At 45.4% G+C, this 27,145-nt stretch overlaps 4 protein-coding genes and 1 pseudogene across 10 annotated transcripts; 2 read left to right on the forward strand and 3 right to left on the reverse strand.

Annotated features, from left to right (window-relative positions):
* Positions 1–1,115: 1,115 nt before the first annotated feature.
* Positions 1,116–5,081, reverse strand: LOC117838778 (uncharacterized; annotated as a pseudogene).
* Positions 5,082–10,724: 5,643 nt separating this feature from the next.
* On the forward strand, positions 10,725–16,040 carry LOC117837552 (U1 snRNP-associated protein usp106). 6 transcript variants are annotated; one of them, XR_004636372.2, is made up of 13 exons: positions 10,725–11,030; positions 11,268–11,320; positions 11,414–11,582; positions 11,676–11,739; positions 12,069–12,148; positions 12,281–12,434; positions 13,178–13,239; positions 13,407–13,469; positions 14,173–14,231; positions 14,319–14,400; positions 14,618–14,711; positions 14,786–15,305; positions 15,373–15,534. XR_004636372.2 is itself a non-coding variant. In XM_034717230.2 (13 exons), exons 1-13 carry the CDS (start codon positions 10,884–10,886, stop codon positions 15,731–15,733), a joined length of 1,221 nt encoding a protein of 406 aa, XP_034573121.1. In that variant the 5' UTR covers positions 10,726–10,883; the 3' UTR covers positions 15,734–16,040. The 6 variants fall into 6 exon arrangements, 1 of the variants encoding a protein (XP_034573121.1); XR_004636373.2 differs by having other exon boundaries at positions 14,618–14,682; XR_004636374.2 differs by having other exon boundaries at positions 14,618–14,682; positions 15,259–15,305.
* A 230-nt stretch (positions 16,041–16,270) lies between these two features.
* On the reverse strand, positions 16,271–17,682 carry LOC117837554 (small ribosomal subunit protein bS6c). Its single transcript, XM_034717232.2, has 2 exons — positions 17,195–17,682; positions 16,271–16,676 (listed from the first exon to the last, which is right to left on the reverse strand). The coding sequence occupies exons 1-2, from the start codon at positions 17,603–17,605 to the stop codon at positions 16,431–16,433; spliced, it is 657 nt and encodes a 218-aa protein (XP_034573123.1). The 5' UTR covers positions 17,606–17,682; the 3' UTR covers positions 16,271–16,430.
* A 1,002-nt stretch (positions 17,683–18,684) lies between these two features.
* LOC117837284 (uncharacterized) lies at positions 18,685–21,382 on the forward strand. 2 transcript variants are annotated; one of them, XM_034716880.2, is made up of 3 exons: positions 18,685–18,875; positions 19,004–19,945; positions 21,086–21,382. In XM_034716880.2, the coding sequence occupies exon 2, from the start codon at positions 19,009–19,011 to the stop codon at positions 19,942–19,944; it is 936 nt and encodes a 311-aa protein (XP_034572771.1). In that variant the 5' UTR covers positions 18,685–18,875; positions 19,004–19,008; the 3' UTR covers position 19,945; positions 21,086–21,382. The 2 variants fall into 2 exon arrangements, with proteins under 2 accessions (XP_034572771.1, XP_034572772.1); XM_034716881.2 differs by having other exon boundaries at positions 18,715–18,875; positions 21,073–21,382.
* A 362-nt stretch (positions 21,383–21,744) lies between these two features.
* Positions 21,745–25,795, reverse strand: LOC117837285 (uncharacterized). The gene is made up of 10 exons (XM_034716882.2): positions 25,560–25,795; positions 24,983–25,048; positions 24,508–24,632; positions 24,240–24,400; positions 23,848–23,917; positions 23,623–23,677; positions 23,229–23,312; positions 22,710–22,748; positions 22,574–22,620; positions 21,745–22,387 (listed from the first exon to the last, which is right to left on the reverse strand). The coding sequence occupies exons 1-10, from the start codon at positions 25,665–25,667 to the stop codon at positions 22,276–22,278; spliced, it is 867 nt and encodes a 288-aa protein (XP_034572773.1). The 5' UTR covers positions 25,668–25,795; the 3' UTR covers positions 21,745–22,275.
* Between the last annotated feature and the right edge of the window lie 1,350 nt (positions 25,796–27,145).

Below are 27,145 nucleotides of genomic sequence, written 5' to 3' on the forward strand. Positions count from 1 at the left end.
GTGTTCACTGAAAACCATAGATCATTGTGCCTTATGTGGAGAATTTTTCGACAACTACTATTTTCCCATTGTAGCGCTACAGATATGAGCCTCCAGGTGATGTTTACAATTTTCAACCTGCGTATACTACTACCTCATTCACTAATTTTAATAATATGTAGATGTGGATAAAGATGGTAACAATGGGTTAGCAGTTGTGATTAAGTGAGAAATAAGGTCATTATAAAAAGATGCAAGATTAGAAAATAATTTGTACGAGCATTGATGTGATTAAGTGAGCATTAATTTGTACGAGTTCGTGGACGAACCCGTCTCGATCATCCTACACTCCTGAAACGGATCCGATCCGACGTGGAGATCGAGCGCGCTCCGAGGCGGACTCGGCGACGCGATCCAACGGCCGCGTCCCGGGCCCCGGCCCTATAAAAGGCGCCGTGCCTCCACCATCGGGGAACAAACCAAATATGGTACGTGGATCGTCGACGACCGGCGACATGGTGGGAGGCATCAAGGCGAGCGCCAACATGTGGGCTCTCCTCGCCAACGATGACCCCGGCGACAGCGAGGAGGCGGTGGCCATGGCCAGCGGCAGGAAACTTGACGACGGGGAGGCCAAGGACAAGCAGCAGCCCGCGCCCAGCGGGGAGAGCAGCGGGGTCGGCGGCGACGCTCCAAAGCACGGTCGCAAGGACAAGAAGGCGAGCAACAGGAAGCAGAAGAAGAAGCAGCCGGCGGTGGCCAACGGCGAGCATCAGAAGAACCAGGAGGAAATGATGATGAAGGGTCCGGCGCCGGCGCCGGCCGTGAGCACGGAAGGGGAGGCCAATGACGACGACGGCAGCGACGAGGAGGACGATGGCGGAGCGGTGGGTGGTGGCAGCTGCTGCCGGGGGTTGCTCCGCGGGCTGTTCCGTACCGCCGTTTTCATGGTCCTCGCTGCCGTCGCTGTCAATGTTGCTGGCACCGCCGGCGGCCGTCCAACCTGATCATAGACGACGGCGAGTCGTAGAAAGTTGCATGGTCTTAGCAATGCGTTTTACTGGTCGACAGCCATACAGATTATTGCATGTACACGTCTATTAAAAGCTAGTATTAATTTATTCAACAACATTATTTCAATCATATGGATATATGCATCGCTCTGTATATGCTCTCAATTTCTTATTATACAGCTGTACTTCAATCATCATGTGGATCACGCAAGAACACTGTACTTCAATCATGTGAAGCTTGTCTCTAATGGCTTGCAATTCTCTCAAAGCATCTCCGATTGGCGGGCAGTCCATCGGTGTCTCCTCTGAACACCTAATCCCAACTAGAACTGAAGTGATGCAGGCCATTATCATTTCACTAATGATGCTTGAGTTGAAGTTGCTGGCTTCACCACCTTCCATCTCTGTTAGAAGCTGATGGTCTATGATAATAGCCGTGCTATCTGGTAGTGACATTTGAACATAACTTCGAAGCCCAATGGCTTCCCCAAAGTCATTATCTGTTGGCCTTTTTCCAGTGAACATCTCCAGTAACAGTATGCCGTAGCTGTAGACGTCACCCTGGGTGGAGACCTCCTTGCCCAATCCATACTCTGAAACCAACCAAATTCCAAGAGGTCTTATTTTGTAAGAAAGCGACCTTTCCAAGAATTTGGGTATGTAATAACATATTTCTTGCAGTAGTATTCATGTCTGCAACTATAAAATTCTTTGTTATATTTATTTGCAAATAAGTGTGAAATAGCTTATTTATTTTTCCCTTATTAGGAATTTACAAGTTTCAGCTATTTCCTGGTCTACTCTAGAAAACTGACTTTCATTGAACTTGTACTTATTTAAGCGAGAGAAATGCTAACAAAGCTTTAACTTACATAAAACCTAGCACTGCAAACTTTTATTAGAAGAGAACAGAGAGCTGTAGCAAATGGAACCACAACTGAAGCTGCATAACCAATTGATCCTTTCATTGATGCCCAACCACTTGATTTCTCCATGTCTTGATACAAAAACCTTGCAAGCCCAAAATCACCAGCATGGGCGACCATGTCAGTATCCAGGAGAACATTGCTTGGCTTAAGATCACAATGAATAATTGGAGTCGGCTTATGTTGGTGAAGATAATCAAGTGAGGATGCCACATCAATTGCAATGTGTAGCCTTTCAATCAGATCTAGTGCCTTTTGTTCACCATCCTCCTGTAATATGTTGGTGCAGTCGTTGGTCTAAATTTCCATTAGGAAGAAACTCATACACAATGGCCTTGAAGTCATGACCCTGAAAATCAGTACTTGAGCACACCGTCAATATCTTCACAAGGTTTCGGTGTCGATCGAGCAAATCTTAAAGTCTTGCATTCTGCGATAAAACTTTGAGATGCTCCACGTTGCATGAGGTTTATAACCATGACAGCGAAGAATGCATGCTGTTCATTTCCTCTCATTCTACCTTTGTAGACTGAACTAAAGCTCCCAGCCCCAATGAGGTTCTCAGATGAAAAACCATTAGTTGCGTGGGCCAATTCAGCATAAGATACCCTCATGTGTTGTTCACCAATGACTGAGCTCTGTGGGTTTGCTTTTATTTTGTTATTCTTTCTGTATAATGAAGACAGTGCAAATACTAATGCAACAAAAACACAACCACTGCATATGGCAACTATCATGGCAAGTTTTTGCAATGGCTTCTTCCTGGAGTGGTTAGAGCAGGGTGGCAATTTCAGTTGAGGGTTACCACCACAAAGGCCATCATTTCCAGCGAATAAGTCGCAGTTGCATTGAGAAATACCCCATCTTGTGGAACTGCACTTTGGAATTTGTTGAATGATAGTTTCAATGAGGAAAGCCCTAGCAGGCTGCTAAGGATTTCAGGGATTGTCCCAGATAAATTATTGTAGGAAAGATCAAGCACCATGAGACCTCTTAGATTTCCAAGTAACAGTGGAATTGATCCTTGAAGGAGGTTTCCAGATGTATTGAGATATTCCAGGCTTCGACATTCACCGATGGAGGCTGGAATCTCACCAGAAATCTATTATTAGAGAAATCTAGATCGCCCAGATTTTTTTAGATTTCCCATTTCTGGCAAAGTTCCAGATAAGGAATTGTGTGAAAGATCCATCATAGCCGATAATGTTGACATGGAAAGTAGTTCTCTAGGTAACGAACCAGAAAGATTGTTTTGAGAAAGATCAATCGCTTCTAAAGGACAGTTGCTGAGACTAGAAGGAATAACTCCACTAATCATATTAGTACTAAGTCTAAGTCGAGTAAGTTTTGTTAGATTGCCAAGAGTTACTGGGATGAATCCTGACAAAGCATTGTTTAATAAATATAATCGGTCCAACTTCTTGAGATTGCCAAACGATAATGGAATAGCGCCTTTAAAAATATTATTACCCATGCTGAGGTAATTCAAATTGATTAGGTTCCCTATTCCTTCTGGTATTACTCCGGTTAAATTGTTGTTTCCTACGGCCAAATATTCCGAACTTGTTGAGAGATTACCAATTGAATTTGGTAGCACGCCTTGGAGTTTGTTGTAAGAAAGACCCAACTCCAGCATATTGCTACAGTTAGTTAGACTAGTCAGGAAGCCCCAATCAGCGTCATTTGTTGCTTCAAACTGATTTCCTACAATCCTCGCTACAGACAGGTTCTTTTGTTGAGCTCCCAAACATTGGGGAATGGTTCCGTGTAGGAAGTTCTTTACTGTTTGAATCATTTGAAGCATGGAAGCATTGCACAGGGATGATGGGAGCACGCCATGAAATTGATTATCTGATACAAGAAATTTTGTTAGTTTCGAAAGCTTGTTGCCAGTATTAGATTGGAAAACCCCCAGTAAAGTTGTTTTGTTGTATGTTTAGAACTTGAAGAGAAGAGATATTGAACAGCGAAGGTGGCAAAGAGCCTCCTATTTGATTAGTCATCAGATAAAGTCCAGTGAGTGCATGGAGCTTTCCAAGTGTATGGGGCATAGAACCTGAAAGATTGTTCTCGGAGAGAGAAAGGATTGTAAGCAACTCTAGATTTCCTACTGATTCTGAGATTTGACCCACCAGACCATTATGCTGCAAAACTATCATCTGTAGTGAAGTGAGGTTTCCTAACCAACAAGGGAAGATGGTTTCGCGCCAGAATAAGATGCTCAATAGAAGATAGGCCTTGCAGTGGTGGGATGCTTCTTTCAATGTTATTGGTGGCGATACTAAGAAAGGTCAACGCTGAGAACTGGTTGGAGCTAAGTTGTAGAGTCTCAAGATCAGCGAGATTACCGAGCTCTTGTGGCAACATGCCATGGAAGCGGTTCTGTGAGAGGTGGAGTCGCCTCAAGTACGTGAGGTTGCCCAAAGCAGGGGTGATGGTGCCAATAAGGTTGAGCTCCTCGAGTCCCAGCTCCACCACATGGCCACGGCGGCGTCCCCTCAAGCCGCACGCCACGCCGTGCCACTGGCACATCGGAATGGACAGGTTGCCCCATGACGCAAGGGCACTCGTTATGAGTGATTTGAAGGAGACTGACAACGCTGGCGCCACGAAACCTGCACAAGATGTGAGGAACATGACAGTGGTGCTTGGGTTTTTGGTTACTTGGTTCTGATGATGATCTGCTCAGTGTTGAATTGTGTTCTTTGCGTCGTGTGATCGTATCGACATCTCATATGAAGATTCTTAGAAATGGATCAGACTTGCAGCAGTTTTGTAATCACAATGTGACCAAATCAACCAACTCCAAGAAAAATCCACCTCGGTGCCTTCTGCTTGCACTTACAGTAGATCCGCGGCTCATACTCTAGCGGGTGCTCCCTGTGCGGAACAGGGGACAAAGCGATCCCTTTACGCGGGCCAAAAGAGGAGCTCGATCCCCGCTCCCCGCAGTAGCCGCCGGCCCGCATCTTTCCGCGTCTCCACTTCTCCCCAATCGCCCCCTTTCCCGCGGCGCTGCTAGACATGGGAACGGGGAGGCCGCCACGGGCTTCGTGACGTTTTCTGAGTCCCACCACGTCCCCGCGTCCCCAGCCTCCCGTCCTCGCGCCGCCACGAGCTTGCCCTCCGGCCTAGCCACGACGCCATGACCTCGCCGCCGGCAAGGAGCTCGCCCCCTCGCACGGCCTCGGTGCAGCCGCTGCGCGAAGCTCACCGCTGCCGCTCACGGGGTCTCGCTACGCGGAGCTCGTCGCTGACCACAAGAAGAAGATTCAGAGAGAGAGAGGGGAGAGAGAGAGAGAGAGAGAGAGAGAGAGAGAGAGAGAGAGAGAGAGAGAGAGAGAGATGAACACAAAGTTGAAGCGGGAAAATGCTTCTTGCTTGTTTTCTCGATGGAAACAAAAAGTAGCAGGGGAATGGAGATGAACTGCTCTACCTGCTAGCCTGCTAGATTTTGAGATTGGAGGAAAAATCAGAGGAAAGGGGATAATCGATCGAGCTCCATGAAAACAATACCATCCATGGCCGAGCTTCTGCCTTCGGCAACATCTCCCTTGCACTCCTGCAGTGCGCCATGCTGCTGATATTTGTAACCCCGCTTTTTTTTTGGTGCAGAAAATGGATCTTGGACCTTGCTCCAAGATTCCCTCGCTTCAGCTGCGGAAAGAGTATCCTTCATTTTACCTTGTTATGTGTGAATTTTCTTCACGATTCTAGCGTGCAAATTACTGTGTATGCTTGCTTTCCTGAGGTGGAGGTCCCGCGGCTTCTCCGACTTCGGCGACGTGGGGAACTGTCCGGGCAGCGCTGAGTGAGCGGATCTGAACGGCGGGGCGAGCTTTCGGTCGGTCGGGGAAGGGAAGACGGAGGAGGTGCGGCGTGGCGGCCGAGAAACGGATGCGCGTCGCCGATTGGGGTTGGGGTGGGGGGGGGGGGGGTGTCGACGGCAGCACGGCGGGTAGGTGGGTCGACGGCCGTGGGGTCGCGCGGCGGCTAGGGTTCAGTCGGCGAAGGGAAGACGAAGGAGGCGATGCGCGTCGACGGAACAACGGCGGCGAGAGGCTGCTTTGGGGACGGCGGCGTGCGGTGGGGGTCGACGAGAGCAGGGGGCGTAGGGGGTGGAGCGCTGGCAGTTGCCTGCAGCCGAACGCGTGGGCTTTTTGGGCCGCTGGCCTGCTCGCTTAAGATTTTTCAGCGGCGGCGGCTGCAGCTGTACCGACACCACAGCCGTTCGGTTGCAGCGCAAGCCCACTCGTTGGCTATGAGCTGTAACTATTCTTTTACTTGGCCGGAGAGGCACCGCAGTGAGGATGTACAGTACAAATGCATAAAGCATAAACCTCACCTCCAGAACAGGGTAGTATACATCAATAAAAAAAGTACATGAAAACACAACAGTATCTGCAATACCACAACCAGCTACTATTATTTCAAGATGATAAATCCTCCGAGCCCAGCCACAAGAACAATGGGTAAAATTGAGATCCAGAGGATCGTCATCCCAACGGCGCCTCGCCGGATCAGGTCGCTTGAGACGTAGAAGCCAACTGACGCCTCAACGAATCCAAAGATAATTACGGCGACGAGAATGCCGTAGTACAGGTAGAAGGGCGCCTTTCCATGACTGAAAATACCTGCCGGCGATCTGAAGACGACGAGCGCGAGCGCCGCTGCAGCTTGAACGATTCCGCTCGTGATGAGTGCGGCCGGCAGCTTGCCCGCGTTGCGGCAGGCCTCCGGGATCAAGCACGCGATCTTGATCATTAGAGTCGTGAACTCCATCTGTGATAAGTCGCTAGTGTATTGAAGAAGGGAAGAACTAGTAGTTCAAAATATATAGGCGGCGAGTCGTGTACTCGTTGGCGCAGGTGACAATGTGACATTCGGTAGCTTCGCGTGTTGTTTCCGTGGGCTAACCCCATCTTTGGCCATCTTTGCTGCGGTCGTGTACTCGTTGGTGCGGCGGTCTCGGGTCGTGGACTTGTGCTGTCGGGTCGTGAACTCGTTTTGGTGCCGGCATGTTTGGACGCGAGGTCATATTTATGACATGTCACATCGGATATTTATCTCGGGCTACGCTGAACTGAACAGCGGCGGCACTCAACTCCCAGACGCCAGGGGTGTCACGACTTTTATCCACCAGGACGCGCGCCCACATCGCCATCCACCAGAGGCACCAGAGGACCGCGCGCGCACATCGCCATCCACCAGAGGACCGCGCGCCCACATCGCCATCGCCTGCAGATCGCCATCCACCAGGACTCGCGCACATCGCCATCCACCAGGACTCGCGCGCATCGCCATCCACCAGGACGCGCGCGCCCGAACGCGCGCGCACATCGCCATCCACCAGGACGCGCGCGCACATCTTTCTTCGTCCACCAAAATCACCATCGCCTGCAGATCGACCTTGCCGCCGCCGGCTTCGTCCTCATCAACGCTTCTCCACCATGTCTATGGCATTGCTTGATCGTAAGTAATCGGCATGGCCCAGGGAGTCTGTTAGTTTTGTTCTTCTGTTGCAGGGATATGCCTACGATGGCACAGGGCCATGAGCGCTCGATGCATGTTGGCTTCTGGTGAAAGAAATGCCAGGAAGTTCATGTGCCGTGCAGGCTTATTGATGATAAGAAAAATAGAAGTGCCAATGGCCCTCATACACATTGTACAGGTTTCAAGAGAAGGCCGTTCCAAGGCAGCCCGGACATGCCTCTTATTTTATAGGTGTACGAAGGATCGAGAGATCACATCTCTCTACGGCGGTGTTTACATAAAAGAAATAAATAGATCAACAGATTAGCACGCCATTAAGATGGCAGTGCCAGACACTTTGCAGGTACAGGGGCTTCACACGGATAATAAAGGGCCTGTTCGCTTCAGCTTATTCAGCCGGCTTATCAGCCACCAAACAGTGTTTTCCTCTCACAACAAATCAGCCGTTTCAGCTTTTCAACCGGCTTATAAGCTAAAGCGAACAGGTCCAAAATCAACCGTCGTGCTTGCAGATCAATAAAGAAAGGAGAAAGGAAATAAAGTATACAGATGAATTTCATGTTATGTTCTGTGATGGTCGTGTTCAGTTAAAAGTTCTCAGATCTATTAATTTATTATCACCAGCTTTCCGTGACTGACGAGCTCTTGCTGATCATGAGGCGTAATGAAATATAGCATTAAGTCGCTCGGCTTCATTTCTTTTCGTTGTTTCTTTTATGCAGCATTCATCTATGGAGTACAGGATGAGACGCTTGATGCTTGATGATGACGACCATTTGGCGCAGCATAATCGGAGGTATTCTGCAGGTTCAAACCTACGGATGTAATTAACTAGAGTTCTTGCGAGGCTCTAGGATTTACGAACTATGCAGTCGTCTGTACCTTGAGGCGCTATGCAGACATGTATGTAAAAAAAGAGGAGACTTGTAAGTTTCTTCATAAATGAATCAATAAAGCAAGTTTTTCCCATTTTATTGTGTTTCTATGTGATTTATTTATTTATTTGTATACTATAGTATACTGGCACGTCCGTACTTTATTACGCCGTACGCCGAGAAATTTTGAGTATTTCTCTCGTGAAAACAGCAGGGAGCAGGGCCGCTGCTGTGGTGGGGAGCTATGGAGGGAGGGGTGGCGTGCAGGTGGGGCTGGCGGCGCTCAGGTGGCTGGGGAGGCAGAGGCAGCGGTGCACAGGTGGCTGGGGAGGGAGGGGCGGCGCGCCGGCGGTCGCGGACCGGCTGGGGAGGAGGATGGCTTGCGGGAGGAGAGGAGAAAGAAGATGGGAGGGAGGAAAAAAAGAGGCTGACAGGTAGGCCCTACGGCTGACATGTGGGGCCCACAACTAACGGTGTTAAAAGGATATCCATCCAACCCTCTCAACCTTTTCAATCAAATAAAAAATTAGGTCGGCTCCAACCCACTCATCCAAATATGAGATGGATCGGCTTCAACCCACAAAAGTGGATCGGCTCCAACCCAACTCACATCATCTCAAAACTAAACATATGCTAATTCCATCCATATCCATATTACAAGTTTATTTTGTTAGCAGAGGCAACTAAGATGCCTCTCAAAGTCTCAGTATAATACACGAGAGAACACATGCATATTATGGTGTGGTCCTGCACCTAGACGGATTGAATCCTGGGGTAAAAAAAAGGCCCTGGCACGTGGCATTTTTAGAGGTATTCGTGCCACCGGCATGCCTTTATGCTAATCCCATCGGTGAATTTTATTTTGATGTTTCCAAGACAGCCACATCATCAACAAGAAGATGGAAGGGGTGTTTGGATCTTTATCCAGACTAAAATTCATATCACATCGAATATTCGAAAGCTAATTAGGAGGATTAAACATGAGCTAATTATAAAACTAATTACATAGATGGAGGTTAATTCGCGAGACAAATCTATTAAGCCTAATTAATCCATCATTAGCACATGTTTACTTTAGCATCACGTTGTCAAATCACGGACTAATTAGGCTTAACAAATTTATCTCGTGAATTAGCCTCCATCTGTGCAATTGGTTTTATAATTAACATATATTTAATACTTCTATTTAGTATCTAAACATTCGATGTGACAGGAATTTTAGGAGCTCCTAAAGATCCAAACACTCCTGAAATTGTGTTTGAAAATACCCATCCAATGCATAATTTCATATTGTTGTTTCATAGTCACCACGTAACATTTAATTTCATGTCACATTTAGGGTTGGTTTTCGTGCCATAAGAATTTTATCTAGATGAAACTGGTTCCTTCTCTCTCCTCTTAAATTTCCTGCCATGTCATCAAATTAGCTGATATGGCACTACACTTAATGTGCATGAAACTCCAATGAAACTACCACTAGGAATAGCCTTAGTTAGGTGGCCTTTGGCGACTTTTTCTTGATCATTCAGGTTGAGCAAACTTCATTTATTGCAATACTCGAGGGAGGTTCTTCCCTAGGGCTAGTGGTACACATGTAGCCGTGCTCAATGTATCATACCCGTCCAAATTCATCCTCCCAGCCTCAAATCTTTTATTCATCTTCGTGTTGCCCAACTTCTCATCTCCCTCTTCCTCTCGGTTGTCACTTGCGCCGATCTATCTATCATCCACGACATCGATGGTTTTGTCCAAAGGCCCGTCGCCACTGCCTCCTGGCTGGATCTAGTGGTGCCACCGTCATCGCAACAAGTACCACCGCTCACCCAGACCCTCCTCTCCCTCCCTTTTGTGGGCTGCTTCCACCGCATCTGGTGGCACCCCGCCGTCTCATCATCCCGCTCCCCGCCGCCTCCATCACCACCAGGTCGGTGACCTCCTCGGCTTCCCTTTAGCCAAGCACCCACAAATCCCCTTTTGCTCCGCCACAAGAAATCCTAACCCTTAACCAAATCTCGAACCCTAACCTTGATCCCAAATCCTAGATTCACTGAAGCTCCACGTCGCTATAACTGAAGGTTTGTCCCAATTCTTACTTCCTCAATTTCAATTATTACTTACTCTGTCCCCCTTTCTTCATTCCATTCTTTCAATGCTTTTTTCTTGCAACAGTGTAAAGGAATTCCAAATCTAGAGGCTCTCGTGTTAACGATAATTAAGTTTCCCCCGATTTTGATTTTTCGTTTTTCCAATATACAGGATCACACTTTGCAGCTCGCATGAAATGGACATTTGAGTTTTTGTAGTTAAAAGAATGAAAATGGGAAAATACAATAAAATGCGGCCAAGTCATCACAAATTTGGGGCCCAACCCAAAGAACGAGCCCGTGGGCTGTCTGGGACGAGCCCCGTCCAAACAAAAGAAGAGCCCGCGACCCACAATCGTCCCGACCGCATCTCTTCTTCTTCCTCTACTCGCCCCCGGACAGCAGCGTCTCTCGCCGGCGCGTCGAGTAGAAACCCTAAAAACCCCCGCCTCCTCCCCTCTCCCGCGGAGCCCTCCCACGCCGGGGGTAGGGCTAAGGGGGTTGCCGCCCGCCATGGACGCCATGCGGAAGCAGCTGGACGTCCTCATGGGCGCCAATCGCAACGGCGACGTGGAGGAGGTCAACCGGAACTACTACGACCGCGACGTCTGCCGCCTCTTCCTCGCGGGCCTATGCCCGCACGACCTCTTCCAGCTCACGGTGTGCTCCTCTCCCCTATTCGGTGCTGTTTTCCTGCTATTTTGCGTGGTAGTTTTGGTTAGGTTAGGTTTGGCCATTTGGGATAAGAAAATGTCTCCTTAGCTTTTTCTTTCGGAATTCATGGATGAACAGAATGCTGATAATGTTAGATGGAATGAGCTTTCAGGAAAAAAACATCAAGTAATTTCGTTTTATGCTGCTGATATTTGTAACCCCGCTTTTTTTTGGTGATTGCAGAAAATGGATCTTGGACCTTGCTCCAAGATTCACTCGCTTCAGCTGCGGAAAGAGTATCCTTCATTTTACCTTGTTACGTGTGAATTTTCTTCACGATTCTAGCGTGCAAATTACTGTGTATGCTTGCTTTCCTGAGCTGTTGCCAGCTATGAGGAAGCGAAATCAAAGGGATCAGAGAATTTTGATAGAGAACTCGAGGATATGATAGAAAGGCTCATTGTGGAGTGTGATAGGAAAATTCAAAGGGCCCTGAAACGGCTTGCGGATGAGGATGCCAAGGCTGCTATTGCAATATCTGTGTCTGAGGTTACTCTGGTATCTGCCACTACTCGTACATTAGTTAATAAAGTTTATTTCTAATGATGACTTGCTTTAACCTGTTAATGATTATTTTGCTAATGTTCACAGACAGACGAGATACTGCAGCTGTCAAAACAGATCAAGGAGAAAATGAAAGAAGTTGATGCTTTTGGTAATCTCACTACATTTGTATTTTGCCTACTTTATTGCTTGAATCTAAATACATTGATGCATATATTTATGTATGAGTACCGCTAACATTAGTATATATGTTTATGACTAAAGAAAGGTTACCAGGATGGTCACATCAACAATGTAAAATTAGTTAACCTAGTCAGTGACTTTCAACATAATCTTGCAATACAAGATCTAAACTAGTAGGATCTAGAAATCAGAGATAATATTTTAGTCTTATCTATAGCATCGTTTGATGAAGTTTAAGCTGTAAGCTGCTAAATTTTATTATCAGTATTCAAATTTCTCTTTGAAATGTACTAACAGATTTTGAAGGGAGAGCTGATGATAAAATAAAGGCCCAGGAAGTGGTGGAAGAACTGAGAGCTAAAAGGGCTGATATGCAGGTAATACTTTGAAAGTTCAAATATCCAAGTTTTAATTCATATAGATCCCAGGTTTTTATAATTCCAGCCAAAATAGTAAAATAGTAGTGCTTTTGTTTTGACCTGATAATTGTTTTCCCTATCTTGTTGCAGGCTACTCTCTTGCTTGATGCTTTTAACAAGGACAGAGCTTCATTACCTACACCTGCTCCGCCTCCTCAAGTAGCAGCAGTGCCACCACCTGCTCCTCCTGATGCTCGTACTCAAGAAATGATTAATGAAAAGCTTAAGAAAGCTGAAGAGCTTGGTATGGAATGCAATCTATCGAATCGCTTTACTTTGCAAAGTTCCATGTATAGCTGTTTTGTTTCTTATAGGTGCATGTGCATTTAGTAGCTTGGGCTAAGGTTTGGTGAGTTTTTCTCCTAGTACATAGCTGATGTGCAGTGTGCACCACTTAGTTGATATAAATCAAATAGATTAACAATGCGCAGTACTGAAACTTTATTTTCTTTTCTGTTTTTTGGCAAAAGTAAGAAGCTGCGAAGATAACTTTCATAAAAAAACTAGACCAGGATATTGTCTTAAAAGAAGCCGGTATTAAGATTCGAACCCGGACCAACAACAGGGGGTTTCATTGGCCCCGAAGTTCAACGCTCTAACTGTTACGCCGCGAGAATCTCCGGTGAAGATAACTTTCATGGACACTCTTAATAACTGACATAAGGTTCATAGACAAGTTTTGTGCACTGTATTGGTCTGCTGTTTTGAAAATGAGCCACCTAGCCAGTCTAATCTAATATTAGGTGTTAGGCGCCATCCAACCGCCCCCCACAGCTTAGTAGAAGACTATATAGATCTATTGTTTATTTGTTAATTAGATCAGACACTGGTTTCTTCAGTAGTTTTTTCTTTTTATTATTGTATCAACTTTCTGATATTTGCATTTCAAGTATTTGTAATGCAGTATGAACTGTCACACTGCTTTCCCCCTAACAGCAGAAATGAGTATACGATATTGATACTTTTAATGGCTGTCCTTTTCTGTAGGTGAACAGGGCATGGTAGACGAAGCTCAGAAAGCTTTGGAAGAGGCAGAAGCTCTGAAAAAGGTAGCCATTACTATGTGCAACTTAATTTACTATGTTTGTGCCAGCCAATTAAGTAGGCTGTTTTTAACCAGCTGTTACAGACAAAGAATACAGATGAAACTTTTTATTACACTGATACTATTCCTTCTCTTTTGTTTGACTAATTTGGTTTTGACTCCTATCATTAGTTGGCACCACGGCCGGAGCCACCTTCAGATCCTTCCAAATATACAGCTGCTGATGTTAGAATTGTGAGTTTCCACACAGCCAACGGCTATTTTGAATTAAGTTGTCATTTGTTTGATAGCATCAATTTGCATGGTATTATTGTCTGTCTTTTCTGTTAGTATTATTTGGTGATTGCTTATTGTAGCTTATGAGTACCTTGCACAAGGTTTATTCTAGAATAGATCTGTGGATCTTGTGATGCCTAACATAGTTCTTGAGTTCATTTTTATATGAAATTATGAATCCAATATCTATTTTTCTACTATGTATTTCTGTAGTCTAATGGGGAAACTTATTAAACGTTTTGATCAGATATTGTTCTAGAAATACTTCTGTTTCAGCTTAAGCTTTTTAGTTGACAGTTGAACCTTTGCACACTGGGTATGTTCCGTATGTACCTATGTACCAGCACATTTCCCCACAAAATGATTCTTCCGACAAACTACAAGTGCATTACCTAGCTCCAATGTTCGCAAGCATCAATGGGTACTAGTGTACTACCTTTGTGCACCATGTTTTGAAATGACCTTATTATGTGGCGCAATATATTATTGGCCATTAAATCATATGTTATGGATTTCTTTATAGGAATTGCATGCATATGTAATTGAATTTACTTTTAGGTGCCATAGCCTACATTTTTGTTTTTAGCTGGTGCAATACCAGTTACATAATTGCTAATGGTATGCTCTCTGTCCACTTTACTGCTCTCTGTCCACTTTACAGACGGATCAAAAGTTACGCCTCTGTGACATATGTGGAGCATTCCTGAGTGTATATGACAAGTAATGCTTTTAGCGCCTTCCACTCCCAACGTTATCTGAAACTGTCAAATTGCATCTTTACCATGAACTGAATATATCTCAACACAGTGATCGGCGTCTTGCTGACCATTTTGGAGGGAAGCTACACTTGGGCTACATGCTGATTCGTGAAAAACTGAAAGAACTTCAGGTAAATTCCTGCATGCCATGTTCAAAATACATGTAGGATGCTGGAAATTGATGAAACAAATTAAGAATTCCAAGCTTTTGTAAACCGTTAAGACATAAGTACAATCAAATCAAGAAAACCACACATCTTACTAGGACTCACATTCTGTTTGTCCATTAGAATATGAGCTTGATTTATTCCATTTCATCTCTAAGTCTGCTAAGGTGCAATTTATCAGGTGCTGAGTATAATGTACCATTTTCTGCTTTAAAGAGTTACTCTGTTTTGGGCCTTTTGGCATCTGTGAGTTTTCTTATCTCAAGAGCCTCAAGGTTCTCACCTTCCCTATATATTATTTCATTTCTCACATTGGAGGGCACTTTGGTTATTACGATAGTCATTACAGGAATTAGTCCATGTTGCGTGATTGGAATCTCATGTGACAATCATCTTCACACCCATGGCAACAACAGTAACTGTCTGTTGAGAAATGTAAGCATAGGAGCGTGCAGAACATGGTATGATGAATCATGTTTACTTAATTGTAACAAACTGCTCATGTGCTCTGCTTAGTATTATGTTGAGCAGCTGGAGGTTGCTTTTCTACTGGTGAGCCATATTATGTAGATCTGGTGATAAATAATACTGGTTAAGTTATCCTGAAAGCATGTCCTTTTGCCAACCTTTGCTGTAAGTGACAACTTGTTCTGCTGTTTATCTGCTAACTCCTCCATAAATTTATAAGATACGATTTGCTGAAGCAGCCGTGCCTGTAATGTATCACTGGCCTCTTTTCTTTTGGAACATTTATCTTATGTTTTTAAGCATACCAAATGTCATCATTTTTACTGTCATAAAATACGCCATGTCATCTTCCAGGAGCAGAGAAATAAAAGAAGGAAGGACAGATCTGAAGACGATAGAAGGTATGTCATTCCTCATCCTTATTATTTTTGTGAGCATCGACATTATCTGAAGTGTTTGCCTTTTCAGATCAAGAGAGCACAGCAAGGACCGCAATGGTCGGGCATCCAGGGACAGAGATACAGAAAGAAAAGACAGGGTTGACTCTCGAGATGGTAGAAGAGATTATGATAGGGATCGTGATAGACGTCACGACAGGGACCGTCGCCATGACCGTGATCGGGATAGAGAAGACCGCTCCCGTGGCTATGATTCAAGGAGAAGAGAACGTTCAAGGTCTAGGGAGCGCAGGTATTACTGAATAAAATGGTCCTTGCATAATCGAGCTAGTTTATTATGTTCTCAACCTTTTTTACTTGAAACCTTTTTACCTCATCGTTGACTAATCCAGATACTTGTTTCAAATTCCAGGCGCCATGAGAGATACTAAAAGCTGCTCCATGGCTGACAGATTTGCAAGTGCTCTCGTCTGTTGAAGATATTGAGTTGTGCTTCTGAAAGTTCCAGCGCTAGAAATTCGAAAGTGTCGTTGCCTTAGTTACTGGGTTGGTGCTGGCAATCAGGTGCATTCTGCATATTTAGTACTGCTTTATATACCACTGTTGTGCCAAGAACATTCGCATCAAATCAAACTCTGGGGAACCGCCTTGACAGCAAATGAAGCTGAGAATGTTTTGTGTTTAAAGTTTAAGCTCACCAGAAGTTGAAAGCACTTGGATCTTGACTTCTTGTCGTTACTCCAGTTCGTGCAGTTTCTATTTTGTAATGCAAGTAATGTTAGTTGACTTTAGCTATCCATTTATACTGGAACATCTACTAGCAACATGATTTCTCGACGGTTTTTTTAAGAAATTTATGTAAGGGTTTTTTAAGCGATTTCTCGACATTCGGTTTTTACGTCGTGGGGTTTTTAAGCGATTTCACGACCGGTTAAGTTGCAAGAAAAAAGGGCATCCATTTCTAGAACTGAAGCACGATAAAAGATATCCATTTTTCTCTCAACCATTGAAAACGAGGCATGCATCTACTTGGAACACTGCAGAATTCTTGTATGATATGAACAAAATATTTCAAGACCTGAATCTTTTCGTTCCAGAAGAAGAAACCAAATCTTCAGCCCCATGAGCCTAGAAGGCCTTCCGAGGGCGGACCTTGAAGCTGGTGGACCGGATGACGTCATCGTCGGCGTTGAGCCTCTGCTGCAGGGTGCTCAGGGAATCGGGCTTGGTGAAGTAGGTGACGAGGAGGTATATGCCGTCGTAGTAGGTGGACGGCAGCCCGGTCCGGCTGTTCCTCTTCCTGATGCTGTATGCCAGCGGGATGACGCCCCGGTTGAACACCTCCACGTACATGGCGCCGCCGGTGACGAGCAGCTGCGGCAGCAGCACAGGGAAGCAGCAAGGTAAGCAGGATTGCAGATCAGAGTAGTGACCAATGCAATGGTACACAAAAGAAAGGGTGCTGTGAGCATCTTATGACCACTGGACTTGTTACCATATTAGAGCCATAATTCAGGATAGCATGGGTGATGAAAGAAATGAAAAGGGACCATCACTACAGTGATGCAGTATAGAACTTAATTTGGACGCAATTGACTCAATGGATGATAATCGAAGATCACTTAAATGCTACTCCCTCCGTCCCAAATTGTAGGTTGTTTTGACATTTCTAGGTTCAAAACGACCTGCAATTTGGGATTGAGGGAGTAGCTTACTAATGTGATAATCTGGTACTGCAACATTGTTGCCAATACTTATGCAGAACTATGGCTTGGAATTCTTCCCCTGCATTTTCTCTACCTAGTTTGGGTGTCATTTAACTAAGGGCATTGCAGCGCTGGTGCAGTTCTGATGGCAGAACGAGCAAACTAAAATGGAGTTGGCGAAATCACCTCCTCGTAGCGCTGGATGAGCGCGAGGCGCTCCTCCTCGGACATGTCGGGTCGGAGCACCACCATGGTCTCGTACTGGCGCAGGCCCGGCGGGCAGGGCGGCATCTCCCGCTCCTCCAGCGCCAGCGCCGCCTCCGCGGCCGACATCCCGAGCCCGCCGCCGCCGAGGCCCAGCCCTGCGCCGAACCCCGAGGCGGAGCCGCCCTCGTCGCCGACCTCCTCGTCCTCGGCGCCGCCGGTGGCTGCCGCCGAGCCGCTGTAGAAGGACGCCGCGTAGCCGGCGGAGACCGCGCGGGGGCGGGGGCAGGGGCAGGCCGAGGGGAGGCGCGTCGCGGTCGGCAGGGAAGCGCGGAAGGGCGGGAGCGTGGTGGAGGCGGAGGTGGGGAGGGGCAGCGCCATGGGTGGCGGCATTGGAGGGAGGCCGAGAGGGCGAGGGAGAGCGGGAGGGGAGGCGCTGTTCGTGCCGTGTCCACTGGATAGATAAGGATAGGACGCCACGCCTTTAACAACTCCGCCTCTGCCCGTGTTTCGAATTGGAGCAGCGTAGCACTTTGGTGTTTGGACGAATTTTGGTGAAAAATGGTCGGATTTCAAACATAGCACACACACGTTTCTTTTTTTTTGTACTAAATTAACCAACTTTGCAGCTTTAGCATTGTGTGGAAGAACTTGAACAAGTGCTAGTCGTGGTACTCCAGTTTATTTGAACTACGTACAGTTACAATTACAAGCATGTAGCACTGGCCATTCGACGGGATGCCACGTGAGCGGGCCAATTTTTATCCTACAAAATAGTTGATGGGATCCAAAATTGATGCGCACCGAGAGATTATGGATGGCTAGTTTTCAAGGTGCTACATGTATATAGTTCTGAGATTCATGTTCGGCTTCGAAACTCTTCGATTCCTTTTAGTCAAAAAAAAAAAGTTTTTTGTTTGGCTTCGGTGGTTACCTGTCAAAAAACAAACTTCTCAACTGATTAACTGAACACTCACGGATTGTCGATGAGTTATTTCATTTTGGAGTCAAAAGTACAAGTCGCCCACTAAACCCGACTAAAGAGACGATCATTCTGCACGTTTACTTTTTCTTTTTACTTAGTAAGCCCCGCCTTAAATCTTAATAGTACACTAGTTTCATTAGAAAGTCTATGAGAAAAAATAGAAAAATAACAGCGAAAATCCTATCACATATCTCGTGCTGTGATAGTAGGATTTTATGAACTCTGATTTTGACCTGCTCTACGATTGATGGACGCGGGCACAACTCCTTGCTCGTGACGGGTGGCGGGCGCAGACACGGGTATAGAATTTACCTCGCGGTTGCGAATCTATAAATCCCCTACCCGCGGTTAATGTACCGGTTGCCATCCATAGCTCGATCACCCATCCACCTGACCCCACATTCCAGCCGCTTCTTCTTGGTTGGTCTCGCCGAGTCCCTCTCCTCTCTTCAAGTCTTGATCGCTGTGATTGCTGAAGCTGAGCTGTACCGACAAAAGGGGTCGGTCCAGCCACACTCGCACACGTGCTTCCAGCTTCCTGCCTCTCGCCCTCCCTTGCTCTCGAGCTTCCCCGCCGACCACCAACGCCCCCACATCCCCGCAGGCCGCAGGCAAGGCCCGCACGCGGTTTCCACTCGCTTCGTCCACTGCAGATCTCCTCGACGCCCTCACCCTCAGGTCAACCACCCCACTCCCCTCTGCTCCTCTTCGCATTCCACACTCGCCTCGCGTTTCCGATCTCGCCCCGCGGTCTCCGATCTCACTCTCAGCGTTCTTTCTTGGCTTTTGTTTCCTGCCTCGAGCAGAGACCATGTCTTCGTCGGAGAACCCCACGGTGACCGACCGCGGCAGCAAGCACAAGGAAGGCGGCGACAAGGAGGGCGGCGGCGGATTCATCGACAAGGTCAAGGACTTCATCCACGACATCGGCGAGAAGATCGAGGAGGTCGTGGGGTTCGGCAAGCCCAGCGCCGACGTCTCCGGCATCCACATCCCGCACATCAGCCTCAACCGCGCCGACCTCGTCGTCGACGTGCTCATCAAGAACCCCAACCCCGTCCCCATCCCGCTCGTCGACATAGACTACCTCATCGACAGCGACGGCCGCAAGCTCGTCTCCGGCCTCATCCCCGACGCCGGCACCATCCACGCCCACGGCCAGGAGACCGTCAAGATCCCCATCTCCCTCGTCTTCGACGACATCAAGAGCACCTACAAGGACATCCAGCCCGGCAGCATCATCCCCTACCTCGTCCGCGTCGTCCTCCTCGTCGACGTCCCCATCATCGGACGCATCAAGATCCCGCTCGAGAAGTCCGGCGAGATCCCCGTCCCATACAAGCCCGACGTCGACGTCGAGAAGATCAAGTTCCACCACTTCTCCTTCGAGGAGACCACCGCCACGCTGCACCTCAAGCTCGAGAACAAGAACGACTTCGACCTGGGGCTCAACCTGCTCGAGTACGAGATGTGGCTCGGCGACGACAGCATCGCATCCGCGGAGCTCACGCAGAACACCAAGATCGACAAGCAGGGGATCACCAGGATGCAGATTCCCTTCAGCTTCAGGCCCAAGGAGTTGGGATCCGCGGTCTGGGACATGATCAGGGGCAGGGGGACAGGGTACACCATCAAGGGCAAGATTGATGTCGACACTCCCTGGGGGAACATGAAGCTGCCCATAAGCAAAGAGGGTGGAACCACTCGCATCAAGAAGGAGGAGGACGACGACGACGATGACAACTGAGGTACCATCTGCTTGCTTGCTTGCTTCTGGTGCTGCTGTTGATTGATTCATCATCATCTTTGCTTCACCAGTCCAATACTAGTCAGTACTCTTTGACTTGCTACAAAGCTCATGGAAAAGAGATAGCTTCAGCATAAGCATGGATCTTTTTAATTTAATTCTAGGGATGTCTTGACAAGCTAAGTTTTCTTGTACATGATGCAATATACGACGAACTTGCTAGGCCGTCAATTTCCGTCAATCCTGAATTCTGGTCGAAGATAGATACGTACTAGAAATTATTGAGCAGGTTGACTTGTAGTCCCTCCATGGACCTCTTATGTACTGAAAAGTGCAGTCATTTTTTCCTTCATTAGTCAGATTTTGCAAGTACTTGTCTAGCTTGTTATGCTATAACTTATAGTATGCCTACAGCAGATATTCCGTACATGCTCATATACCAGTTCTTGTACTCTGATCAAAATGTTCAGACTATGCAGTTTGATTCAAATCAATATCTGCTTTTGATGAACTTAGAATGTCATTCTATTCGGAGACCAAATCATAACGCAACTCAATGTAATGCAGGCAGTTGCTATGTCTATCAATAAGTAGGGATATTGTGTTGCTGGTGTAGATTTGCACACATCATTGCTGTAGTTTCCTGTACAGAGCCACACTCTTTGCAAAATCGTTCATACTTGTGCCCTGGAACCTTGCTAACATCTGTATTGACAAGGGCAGTCAGTTCTGCCCTCATTAGTCAGAGATTTTGCAAGTACTTGTCTGAACCTGTTGACTGTTGTACTAGAACTTATAGTATGTCTACGGCAGATACTCAGTACATGTTCACATACCAGTTTTTATACTCTGATCAAAATGTTTAGACTATGCAGTTTGGTTCAAGTAAAGATCTGCTTTTGATTAACTTAGAATGTCATTCTATTCCAGAGTCCAAATTGGAACGCAAATCAATGTAAAAAAGGCAGTTGCTATGTCTATCAATTTAAGTATGGATATTGGGTTGCTTGCTGGTGTAGATTTGTACATATCGTTACTGTCGTTTCCTGTACAGAGCCGCACTCTTTGCAAAATCGTTCATACTTGTGCCCTGGAACCTTGCTAACCTCTGTTTCTGAACCACCCTAGTCCCTTGTTGCAGGACTCGAGTGCTTCTGTTACCAAACACAGATGAGCAGATGACACTGAAGCAGGGAGGATGCTACAACGGTGGTTGTTGTCGTCCACGGGATGCCCTTAACGCTCGTTGAGTTCTGAATTGGTAGCTTGTGGTGTCAGTTGATCTGCATTATCTGAACATATCCTCTGTGTCGTATGCTTCAGTTAGTTTGGGCTCGTCTGTGCTGTGAATTTCTTCTCCAAACTTTGTGGTTGGAACATGAAGAATAAGATCCCATCACCCCTGGTTCTTTGTGGGGTTGGTTGGGAGTGTTCTTTAGATCCTGAAACGTTGTGCTGCTGTAATTGTCGTGCCATATGATCCTCTTTTTTTTCCGAACAATGTCGGGGGCATAGCCCCATCTACATTTTATTTAACAAAAGGCGAAAGTACTGGCCAGCAAATACAAACTACACCCCGGCATACCAAGGGACGAGAAACGGCAGGTTGTTTTTGCAGAAAAATACTTTCATTAACAAGACCTGTCAAGCGGGAGGTTCGGGTTTAGGTGGGTAGCTTCAGCCAAAATTTCAGAAGCAGCTCAGGCAATCGTTGTTCAACAACACCCAATCATCCGAAAAATGCTGGTGACTCGAAGTCATAAACAGGGATCACAAAATCCCAACAATGAAGGGTCGAACTAAACTCTACAGGCATAACAGCCAAAATTTCTTCATTTCCAAAATGTATAGTTTTCTCATTTCCAAAATTTACAGGCCTACAGCTAACATTTGTTCGACCGATGAATTCCCTATACATCCACATATATAGTTTCCTCATCTCCAAAATCTACAGGTATACAGCCAGAACTTCACTAACTGATGAGTTCCCCACATTCACATGCCTGAAAACATCAGCAGCTAAGTTACACTACTATACAGCTCATGGTTTTCTTTCCACGGACCATGGGGCTCTGATCCAAGCATCGAACTGATAGTTTTTACACAAAGCTGACTGCGCCCCAAATAAAGCCAGATTCCTTTGTTTTTTACATGATGTTAGCATACTCTGATGCTCTTCTCGTAGCAGTCTTTGCACTCGCATCGAACTTGCTCAGTTGCTCTATTAGCTGTCAATGGATCCGATGTTAGTGGATGTTCACACGAAAATGCACTTATGTACACCTGTTCTCTTCCTCTCTTTGTCAACCATCACCGTCCAATAGTTAGTGGTCACTTCTTTCTCCGCTCTTGTTCTTCAAGCTTATTCCTGAGACCTTTTAATGCATGTACTACTTTTGGATTCAGCTTGTGCTGCAAAATTTTTCCTTGCAACGAAGTTGACCTGTCAATTTTAAAATCAAGTAGCTTGGATCAGGACATGTTAAAAGTAAATAGAATTCACAAACCAAATGCGATGGTGTTGTTTTTGCAGCTAGACAATTAGGTACGTGAAATTCTCTCTTTGATACCCAAAGAAAATTTTCTGGGAAAAGATGATATACGCCACTAGTAAAGATGTAACTTAGACCTGGTTTCCTTCAGCTCCAGATCAAGTTCCTTTTCCGATTCTTTTATCTACAGAGCCACAAGAAAAATATTCTGCTGTTACACAATGATTGCTTGAGAAATTCATATCCATGAAACGCAAAGTATTCAGAACTAACCTCTTTGACCAATCTTTTAGAGCTCCAGATAAGAGCACCCTACAAAATATACAACAAGAACTACATTGTAATCTTCAGGAATAAAACATGTGAATATGGGGTGAAAAAGAGAGTAGAAACTAAAATCCTCTTGTATGCTGTAAGTATAAACTTTCAACTGTTCTCCATGATTCATATTGTTCTGGATCATAATTTCCTTACAAACGTAAACACAGTTACCTATTTCCCATATTCAAATAATCTCGCCTTAATCCCTTCCATTTCCTATTATTTTCCAAGGTTATCATTGGTTCTGAAATAAAACAATCAGACCTCATGTTTTTCAGGAAAAAAACTAGCAAACATTTTTTTGGTGGTTAAATACTGAAATGTGCAATATGCATTCCATGACACTTTATAGGAAATGTGGCAGAACTTGATAACCGAAGTACAAGAGTAGGCACATAAAGTAGTGCATAAAAGGTCTAGCAGCTGGTAGAGATAAATAAACAGCATATCCTGGAAAGGAAGAGAACATACCTCTCCATGTGCTAATTGTTGCTCCAATGCATCAGATGTTACTACCCAAACTTTCGGGCAACCATCTGCCACTAAAGCTTCAACCTGCATAGGTGGAAGAACCAGCAAGCAGCAAAATGCTCAGTAACATTACGTATTGTGTATTTCATTTGTGCTATATGATATGAATTCATTTCAAATCCATTTGCTTCAAAAATCACTTGATCATGTCCCCCATTAAGTTCTCATGCCAAAACTTATATAGTCACAAAAATATGCTTCTCAATGATATGGCAACAGCATGCATATCTCATACGTTAGGATCTTTTTGCCTTAATTTTGAACTGATGAGTAGCATCATAATTCTATACAAGGAACTCCAGGCAATGCTTCTGATATGCAATCCAAAATTTACCTCCTTCTCAATCCAAGAATCAGCAGATAAGTCGGCAGAATATACAACATCAACCCTGTTTGATGAGAACAAATTTGCTTGTTAGGTTTTCCCTAATAGCTGCCTATAAAAATCTGATGGAAATACTGAACTTCCATTTGTTTTATCAGTCAGATCTGCTTGCATGGCATCAATATCCTGTGAAAAAAATCTAGCACTAAAAGTCAATTTACAATAATATCTTACCCTTTATATGTTTCCTTATGTGTAGAAACCCCTGAATTGGCAGCATCAAATACAACTACAACTTTTACCTCTGAAAGTATCATTGTGAGAAATGGTATAAAACACCCATTGTAAAAGTTTGCATGGCTATTGAGAAAATCAAGGGGAAATGGTATCACAATTGATAGGTAAAAAACAATCTGATCGAATTATGCTCCACAATTGCCTAGCTACATTCATGGTAAGTTGTAACTAGATTCATTGTAAGTCGTAGTATAAATAGTAAAGTGTAAAACTGCACATAAGCTTTTGAGTAATTGCTTAAGTAGGCTAATTGGGACCCTTTTTCTATCAAGAAATCATAGATGAGGCGTTTTTAATTGTTATAATGGATTTAATCCGCTGGTGCAGACCTCTTACTGCACTGAAAGATACCAGCTCATCAATGAGCATTTGTCTAGCAATTTCTTGCCTCCCATTCATGAAATCCTTCTTAAGCTTTCCCCAGTAGCCACATACATTGTAGCCATCCACAAGAATAACTGGTGAAGCAATTTCCAAACCCTCATTTGTCCTAGATTATATGAAAACGCAAATTCAGCAACTAATAATGCTCAATTCGAACCGCCACTAAGAAAAAGAAGTAAAAGCATTGGATATGAAAGGAAGGACAAGCCTGACAATTGAAGGGTGGAAGAAGGATCCTCATAGATGTCTGTGTCATCAGGAAGCACTTCTTTCATTACTTTCTTTTTGCGGTACCTCGTAGCAGGCTGAGGTCCACTAGTTTGCCTCCTTTCATACTCCTGACACCAAAGGTTTAACTAGTTTTAAAAACTAACAACTGTTGTCCTCTTAATCAGGAAATGATGCAGTGCACTACAGAGTAGGACTGCTGTGAGTCTGAAACATATCTGACTACAGAAGCACATCATGCATCTGAAAAACTGACCCCATGTCGATCTGTAAATGTCAAAGCTAATTTTCCATGGTTTGGGCGCAGCATCATGTTGATGGTGCTCAATGCATTTATAATATATTCTTCTGACGAATTTATACAAAACGGACAGCAGAACACTAATTTAGCCCCCTAGAGACAGATAGGGAATGACAATGCTGGAAGCTGGTTCTAAAACTGAATGCAGGAAAAGATTACCTTCCAAAATTTTAGAATCCTCAAGCTCTGCTTGACATTAGAAGTAATCCTAGGAGGCCGTGTCACCTACAAATGAGAGACAGTATGTAAGGATGCTCCAACTAGGCAACTATACCCCGGATCTGTTACAAATTGCAGAAAGGCCACCTCTTAAAATTCAAGATAAGAAATCCCAATTGTCCATAATCCTAAAATGCAACGACTGATAAGAAGTCCCAATGTGTTCATAATTTAAAATGAAACGACTTAAGAACTGCTACAATATCATCACATTGACATTTTTCGGCCCTCAAAAATAGCAGAACAGGAGCAAATACAGGTGGCCCTCTTATCTTTTCCCTGATCAACACAGAAATAAGGTCTTTTCCTTTTTCCTACAACTAATTTCCTTTCCTTTGTATCTCATTTCCCATGTTCCCAGGAAGCATGTAAAAAAAAATAAAAAAAACCCCGCCAAGAGCCCCCTAGTCCATACAGCAACGATTCGATTTAACATACCGTCCAGCTGCATTACTCCATGCTAGATTATTGCCCACGAACCTAATTTAAATTTAGCTGGAAGGGGGATCGAGCTGACCTTGTTGGCGCCCGCGGAGGCGCCGCCCCTGACGCCCTTGCCGTTGCCGTTGCCCTTGGCCATCGCCACCACGGTGGCGGACGCGGAGTAGGCGGCCGAGCCCACCATGCCGGTCGCCGGTCACGCTGGTCCCTGCCGTGCCCCGACCTCCCTCTGCGGTTCGGTTCCGCCCGACGGCCCGCGGCGGGCGCGACCGCGCGAGGGCGACGAGTGGTGGAGACTGATCTGCAGTTGCGCGCGCGGGGAGAGTGTGAGACAGCGAGAGTGGAGCGAGGGGCCGCCACTAGAACGGGTGGACGTGGCCGCGTGGCGCCAGGCGGGCCCGTCCGTCACTTGTGCGCGGAAGGCGTATTGCTCAAAAGCCGCCTCCACCATTTGCAAGCGGCTGCGACCTGGCTTGTGCCTGTGTCGTCAGACCAGGAGAGAGAGAGACTCGCATCGAACTGCTCAGGCCGATGAGGCGTTGACTTTGCCTGTGCATGAATGGTAGCTCTTGCCAAAAAAAAAAAAAAAATTTGCATGCGAGGCACAGAGAGTTGTGAGAGGCCGAGCCTGCCAACTTGGGTGGCTGTCGTTGAAAGCGTGTCCGTTGAATTCTTCCACGCTCAATTATATTTCCACTGGCCTGTGCTTAGCAATAACAAACCTTTTGTTGCAATCATACAACGTCAGCCAGATTATGGTTGAAGCGATTAAGTTATGGGAAAAACCTAGATGATGAGTTGATGATAATGCGTTCCTTCCTGATTGGAACGGTTCGGAAATCATCTTCCCAGCTCAGCATGCAGTGCTGGTGGATCAAACGTATCCTTCGATAGGAATGTCGCCGAATGGAGGCTTTGGTGGGCTGTGGCTAGATGCACACACAGAATCTTCCCACACATGACATAACCAGCACACAAAAACAAGTGTGTCTTGTTGCACGACCTTCCCAACGACAACAACTATAGGTCGACCATGGACAGCAAAGCATTTTTTTTAATGTGAATTTGAGTATTTAGCTCATCTAGACTGTAGTTCACATGAATAATACGAGTAAACATCTACTCTCCAATTTGAGCAAACATTTATTGCATTTGGGTTATTATTACTCCTACTTGACCTTTTATAGTAATGATAACCAAAGCAATAGAAAATATCTCTCTGTATTTAAAATATGATGTTTAGAACAAACCAATTACTTTAAAACATAAAAAGTAAAATGTCATATATTTTAAAAAGCGGAGGAAGCATAATATACCCATTGGGCTTTTATTTTACTTTTTTACGTGCATAAAAATGCGTATTTGGTCTGTCATTTTATCATGATTGCTTTCTACTTTTTTATTGTTATTATGGTTAATAATCCTAAAATCAGCAGTACAAAATGGCCTCGTTCAAAAAGCGAAATCGAGGGAAAAATCAGCAATAGAAAATGCTCGCGGAAAATAAAAAACAGCACAACAACGAACCTTCTTGTGGTGGAACCTGCCCACTCGAGTTCGAGTCCTCGACTCAGCGTGGGTGCTCATATTTTCCTAGATTTATTTTAGAATTTTAACCGGTGCTATTTCTTTCAGTGGTAGGCGACGTACCCGTCGACAACG

Source organism: Setaria viridis, chromosome 9, assembly GCF_005286985.2.
Source record: "Setaria viridis chromosome 9, Setaria_viridis_v4.0, whole genome shotgun sequence".
NCBI classification, from domain to species: domain Eukaryota; kingdom Viridiplantae; phylum Streptophyta; class Magnoliopsida; order Poales; family Poaceae; genus Setaria; species Setaria viridis.

Excerpts from the sequence above, each read along its gene's own strand:
- LOC117837552 (XM_034717230.2), top strand. The coding sequence starts at position 10,884 with ATGGACGCCATGCGGAAGCAGCTGGACGTCCTCATGGGCGCCAATCGC. Across the intron at positions 11,321-11,413 it reads TCGCTTCAGCTGCGGAAAGA|CTATGAGGAAGCGAAATCAA; the intron begins GTATCCTTCATT and ends AGCTGTTGCCAG. Across the intron at positions 14,401-15,258 it reads AAAAACTGAAAGAACTTCAG|GAGCAGAGAAATAAAAGAAG; the intron begins GTAAATTCCTGC and ends GTCATCTTCCAG.
- LOC117837554 (XM_034717232.2), bottom strand. The coding sequence starts at position 17,605 with ATGCCGCCACCCATGGCGCTGCCCCTCCCCACCTCCGCCTCCACCACG. Across the intron at positions 16,677-17,194 it reads TCATCCAGCGCTACGAGGAG|CTGCTCGTCACCGGCGGCGC; the intron begins GTGATTTCGCCA and ends CTGCTGCCGCAG.
- LOC117837284 (XM_034716880.2), top strand. The coding sequence starts at position 19,009 with ATGTCTTCGTCGGAGAACCCCACGGTGACCGACCGCGGCAGCAAGCAC.
- LOC117837285 (XM_034716882.2), bottom strand. The coding sequence starts at position 25,667 with ATGGTGGGCTCGGCCGCCTACTCCGCGTCCGCCACCGTGGTGGCGATG. Across the intron at positions 25,049-25,559 it reads CCTCCGCGGGCGCCAACAAG|GTGACACGGCCTCCTAGGAT; the intron begins GTCAGCTCGATC and ends TCTCATTTGTAG. Across the intron at positions 22,749-23,228 it reads AACAATTAGCACATGGAGAG|GGTGCTCTTATCTGGAGCTC; the intron begins GTATGTTCTCTT and ends TATATTTTGTAG.